Source organism: Tigriopus californicus, chromosome 1, assembly GCF_007210705.1.
Source record: "Tigriopus californicus strain San Diego chromosome 1, Tcal_SD_v2.1, whole genome shotgun sequence".
NCBI lineage: Eukaryota > Metazoa > Arthropoda > Copepoda > Harpacticoida > Harpacticidae > Tigriopus > Tigriopus californicus.
In genome coordinates this window covers 14464125-14470524 of record NC_081440.1, presented here as the reverse complement: position 1 = coordinate 14470524, position 6400 = coordinate 14464125, and the positions used below count along the sequence as shown (strand labels likewise).

General features: G+C 41.1%; 1 protein-coding gene across 1 annotated transcript in view; it reads left to right on the top strand.

Moving 5' to 3' along the window:
* Positions 1-5791: 5791 nt before the first annotated feature.
* LOC131893160 (uncharacterized) overlaps positions 5792-6400 on the top strand; it is a gene marked incomplete in the record, with an annotated part of 1480 nt that continues 871 nt past the window's right edge. Inside the window, 2 exon segments of the mRNA XM_059243118.1 lie at positions 5792-6216; positions 6310-6400. Coding sequence (XP_059099101.1) covers positions 6189-6216; positions 6310-6400 — 119 coding nt within the window.

Here is a 6400-nt window from a genome sequence, read left to right as displayed (position 1 = left end):
TTGACATGAGAGATGGTGGTGACCTATTGTCACTCGAAATTAGGCCCTGGCAAAGTGTGAAATTCGGTTCTTTTGAACATCCCCACCATCTATCTACAGCAGTACAATACGCATGGCTTCCAAGGTCTTTTCTCGGGGTCCTTTGGGGGGGGACGGATTGCTCAATCACGCCTACATTTGCCATGAGACAAAGGCACATACACTACTGTAGGTGGGTTTGATGCTTAAGGATCTTTCCAGAGTAGGGTTGACCGACTGCCGAATAACTGATGGAAGCGGGTTTTGCCTCGCCCATTTACAGTCTTACAAACTCAAATCAGTTATTCATGAGCCCTTTGAAACAATAGTAAAAAATGAAGAAAAAAAATTGAAGCCTGGACAAGAAAATTCTTACCTGTTCAAAGCGCCGACGAGGTTGGATGACCTGTACACCGATCCAAGAAATCAACTGCCAAGATGTTCAATAATCTGGTGGATGAACCGAAGGGTTTGAGGTGGAGGTGCGAACGATGCGATAAACAAGATCATTGACCAGAGCCCATCGCCCTTTGTGAGTTAATGACTTATAGACAAGCCCGAGCCAACGGTGAACTTGACCCCAGAATCAACCATCCACTCAACTGCGGATAATTGACATCGAAGCTAAGGGCGACTCTCATTTGATATGAAACAACCATCCAACTTCAACAAAGAAGTTCGACGGCTCATAACTGTTATTCGAAATGATCATCAAATCTAGCCAACGAGATCGGGGGGATTTGTCTCAGGTATTCTGGAAATCCCCAGGTTTCAAGAATCAAGACAACAACAGCCAACAGCCAACAGCCCAACAACATGTGGCTTGGGATTTATTCATTGACGATATGCTTGAATATCCACTTTGGCTCTTGACTGAAGAGGACATTCCATAGATTCTTGAGAAGATGCGTTTGGTTGGTTCTTTTTTGTTGTTGCGTTTGGTGCAGATCTGAGTTTGATGTATGATAATTTGTACAGCTATGTTGACATTGTGTTGCTTCCTCTGCAGCCACATGAATGGCAAAAAGCTTTTCAGACTTTGCATCTATTTGCAGAAAAATGTAGGAATTGTCTCAATCTAACTGATCATCGTAGTTGTCGTAGAGCTAATTGTGGGAAACGTTCAGGGTTAAGAAAAAAACGTTGAGAGATAATAAAACCATTCGCAAATTCGTTAAAACACAAAAGTAGGGTCTATGTACTGTATCTATTCACTTCGCTCCTCTACATCAATGCAGTTCACCTCATGCACTAATTTGTTCGTGTTAATATTCACATTTTTTTTACCATGCAAATAATAAAACAGTTGAACAGAATTTGGTTTGGGCAAATTTTGCTACCATTTTGGTCTTGAAAACACTCTCGTATGCAAAACATGTGGTTTAGTGGGATGTAAGACCAATGATGTTTTTTTTTTAAATCTTAGTCAACCTTCTTTCTTTCTTGAATGAAGATAGGAAGTGTGAAAATATTGTAGAAGTTCAAAATGCGAGAGAGTTTGAGAAAGTTGTTTGGGAAGAAAAGTGCAAAAACATATTTTGCTAACACAGGTTATCATAGTAGCCATTAAAGTCACAAAATATGCATTTGTTCAACAGCCTTCGAGGAACTTTGGAAGGCATTTTCTGGACTTACAGAAAACCTTACATCTCTGTATAAAAAGTGGTTTACAAATACTAACTCCAATATTGCATGACTTGCGTCAATAACCCTCCAGAACAAGTGTGGGCGAGCGTTATACTGTAAGTGTTGTAATATCTCTCTTAAAAGACCCAATTACATTGATCATTGCCTCCCAAAAGAACCGGAGGGGGCATTTGGATTGAATTTCAGTCGCTAATGTGCAGTCTTTAAGTGAAGTTGTGACTCTCAGTTGAAAGATCAAATCCGCTTGGAGTAACGCGTTTTTGATTCACTGTGAAGGAGGTCGACTACAACTCTCTACAATGAATCAAGCCTTCAGTGCAAAAACTGTCATGATCTTTCCTAAAGATTGCTGAACTCAAAGATTAGCAAAAGACAATGGCTAAACATTCAGTTTTGAATGAACAACAAAAACCTATTGTATCAACAAATACAATCTCCAGTTATGCAATGCGAACTGTACTCAATTATTATATTGGCTTGACTGCCTTTTTGCCTTATATTCGTACATATAAGCACCTTTGTAAATGCTATCACACTTGTCTTGTAATATATTCTACCCCATGACATGACCAGGAGTCGCATTGAATATCTATCACTAACAAATTCAGGTTTGATGGTTTCGTTGCACGTAATAACTCAGTCTAAGCCAAAAGCTTTAGGCTCTTAAAGTTCCAAAGGTTTGATTAAGAAATATTCCAATTGTAACGTCTACAGATCCTTGATACGTTCCCTTCAGGTCACATACAATTCAGTTTGAATTACGTACCGAAAATTTGTAAAGCACGACATGCGATCAAACACCACTGAAAAGGGTGGGATTCAAAATAATCGACACAAGCATTTGGTGGTTTCCAACTCCGATCAGCTTCGATACCAGGGGTGACTATAACATATATACTTACGTCAGGAAAGTCACCATACGAATGAGTCATTGGAATATGCATATTTAGTGCTCGGTCAAATACAACGAGAACAAGATACAAGACTTAGAAAAACTTAAAAATAACTAAGAAAATAACGAGACTGTGGTTGTAGGGAGTAAGCAATAGACTGCTGTGTATTCAGAAGGAGCATCGCATTATGTACAGAGAAATGGGTACATCTAGACTTTTATTTTTTTTCTCGAAAATTACAAAACCGAAAAAAAAACGAAACGAAAAAGGGACTTTTTTCGGTTTTTCAAAATATTTCCGAAAAAAATCATCGAAGTCGAAGGAAGTGTGTTAAGTACTACACTACGATCGTAAAGTCCTTGCCGCTTGAAAGAGCGCGTCATTTTGTCATTCATATACTATTGCTTGCTTTTAAATGTAAAGTTAAGATTGTTGACTCCACTAATGCGAGTGAGTCTCTGCCACAACCACAGGTTGGTTTCGGACAGTTACGAAACCTGGTACCCTAGTGCTGTAGTTCTACCCATTTCTAGTTGACTTATGCTTACAATTTTATGCTTACAATTGTGCCACATGCCACCACCAAAAGCACCGAGCAATAGACATAAGGCATTTTTCAACGATATTGGGAGAAAAAAAAACAGATCTGACACTCCCTAAACCTTAATACCTATGGACATTTTAATGACAATTTGAGGAAATAAAATAAGAAGCCAGTGCAATGGACGAGGGCATCTCTTTCAATCACCAAAATAAAATCATGCCGCCTTGGATACATCCGACCACTCAGCTGTTATACGTACGTATATAATCAACTAGAAAGCATATATATTCGGAGTTCTTTCCGAACACACTAAGCTTGGGCATTGAAATATCCTTTCAGACAACATAAGTTATATTTTACTTGTAAAGGACTTGTCTTGGATAGCAAAACCGTATATACATTAATGTTTGCGTTTCTGTCTTTCTTCGCCTTAATCCTTTTCCTAATGTGAAACCTCAACCTTTACTGGGACATTTACTCATTATGGACCTTAAGGAGTGCTTGAGCCCGTTGAATAGGCGGGAAATAGATCGAACAATTTTTCAGGTTTTCCGTGTTGGCAGACTTTTGATAAACCGAAGAAAGAGATTTGTCGATCTTTCAAAAACAATATTTTTTAGAAAAAAGAAGTCTAGGTGCACCTAATGCGCCTGTTCCAAGTCTGACGCAACGTTATGGGACATCAGAATCCGTCTTTTAGATCAGCCTGTGGTTCTCTCATGACGATGCTTTAGTTCGTGTACATAGATTTCGGTGCTTCATGACACATGCTATCGTTACATAAAGCAACTGAAAATGGCAGGCTACAATCGAAGGAAATACGTAAGTGGAAGACTAGCGTGTGGCCACGGATGTCGGTGCTCCTCACGTTTTGTCTAAAGCATTGTATTTATCTATCGCCGATCAGAACCAACTCTAGATTTCCATACTCTCGCTTTTCTTTGAAACCACTAAATTTTGTTCTTAAAATAGAAAGAATGTGTATAGAAAATTGGACACGTATGTGCTGCCACTCAATTGACAACGGAAAGCTCGACACATGGAAGGGTGGGAAGATGGGATGATGAGTGCACTACCTTTTTTGAGAAGGTAGGCGGGATAAAGTGTCGCAGGCATAGACGAGTATTGCACATTGAAAAATGCCTCTACCAAATCAAAATTTGCATTTTGGGTTTTCTATGACTTATATTTCAATTGAAAAATCATTCAAATTGACTGCCCTTAATTACCGCGTTTTTGGAGACCCTTGCGTACATTCTTCCTCCCAAGAGACACAGACTGTATCCCAAGTTTTATAAAGATGTCTCCCAAAGGACTTTCCTGGTCCATACAGATTGTCCCCTGCTTACTTGAGCTGGTGATGCCTTCTTGGCAGTCAATTGTTTGTTTGATGAATTAAGTTGATGATCATCAAGTTTTAGGTGTTTGATAAACTCATACAAATTTCCTATTGTCAAATTCTGACAATTGGAAGAGCCATGACTAGAATACCTTTGGCTTCTAATTTTCAAAATTTGGTATTGAACAAAAACTGCATGGCAAATAATAAAAAAGTGTGGTGGTGACAATTTGGTAACAATTCTTAAAGTAATTGGTAGAACCATAGAGTTGCAGTAGGCAAAGCAAATTGGTCGAACCATAGAGTTGCAGTAGGCCAAGGAAATTGGTGATACTTTTTGAATCCACCCAACACTTGTTCATCATTTGAAGTACATGTTAATTTTTCTAGCTTGATAAAACCCTTGCTTCCTTTTGCCCTTGTACTCTTATATATTTGTCATTTGCATCGCCTTATTTTTATTAAGTGTTGAAAGATTACATAATTTTTTTTTTTTGCCTAGGTAACTATTGGTAACGCGTTACTTTTTTTTTTGACTCAAACTCTGACTTCAGCCTGGACTCACCTCAGCACTACTCTTTAGTCTTTACTATGTCTTGGCCAAGCCAGAGACAGAAATACACCACGGACACTTTTGACATCCAAATAAGGATAAACAGAGAGCTATATATTGGAAATAAATATGTATATAGCGACTGTTTATCTCTTTTCCAATCAATTGTGCTAAAAAAGATAAGGGTAAGTTTAGAAAGAGTATTGTTTTTAAAGTGAGTCGCCCAAAACTTGTGAACTTGTGCTTTTCCTTGTACTATTTGTTGGATATGATGATTGCCAAAATGTGGGCGTGTTATCAACCATGGAGCATATAACCTCCTGTAAAATGACTATTTACATCTCATAACTGTGACGGAATGACCCATAGAGAATTTGAAACGTCTCACAGAAGAGTTAATGGCTTAGTCATGGTGTCACAATACTTGGGTAGTACGTTATTCATGTAATACTCTCCTGACAAAGCGTGGCATCTTGGAGCGTATTCTCTCGTTTCTACGAGCACGTTTGTTTGTCGGCACCGAGACGAAGCAGAGGGCGCTTCCTCCGCTCAAAGAATAGGACTATAGCATCAAAGTCTTCTGTCTCCTAGGTCTTCGGTGCTGAAACAATGAACCCCGATATGTTGGGACATTTCTATGAACACGGGAAAAGGCATTTGAACACCCGTGAGAACCCTCCGAACCCATCGAGATTGACCCATCGCCCGTTGGTCAGAGGTTGTTTCAAAACATGGAGGGCTAGAACTTGCGTGTTTTTTCTTCTCCTTCCTAACTCGAACCAAGGCAGGTAGCGCCCTCTGTCCCTGAACGCCAACGACTCCAGCCACCGAACGAACCTACGCACACCCCTTCTACCGCCTTCTCCCGTCGTCCGCCGTTAGCTAGTCAGTCAGTCAGTCAGTCAGGTCGTCAGCTCCTAGTCCATTGAATACGGAGGGCCAGGGATTCATAAGGGCGTGTTGTGTGGGGTGAAAGGACAGAGAAAGGACGCCGCTTGGCTCACGCAAAATCACGACAAGGCTTACCCACCCAAAGGACCTATGTCGTCACATCGACAGCCATTTTGATAATCCCTCCTCCTCCCCCCGGCCCGGAACCGTGACGGGTGAGGGTGATTGGCCCACAGCCCGTGCCTGTCCTGGCTCCATCCGGTCCATCGGGGTCCAAGTGTGAACCGGAGGCGCCGACCCCCGATGAAGCGGGAAATGGATGACCCACTGGGTAAGTCAACACTCCACGCCCAAGCACGCCCAAGCACGCCCAGCTGCCTGAACTATTGGCGATCTCATGGTCTAACTCACGCTTTGCTTCCAGGCACGCCCGATGCGCTCCGGTCTATTCGCTCCACGCCTCTCTCAGTCCGGTCGGGGGTGGAAAATGGCGCCAAAGCCTTTCTCCGGGTTCG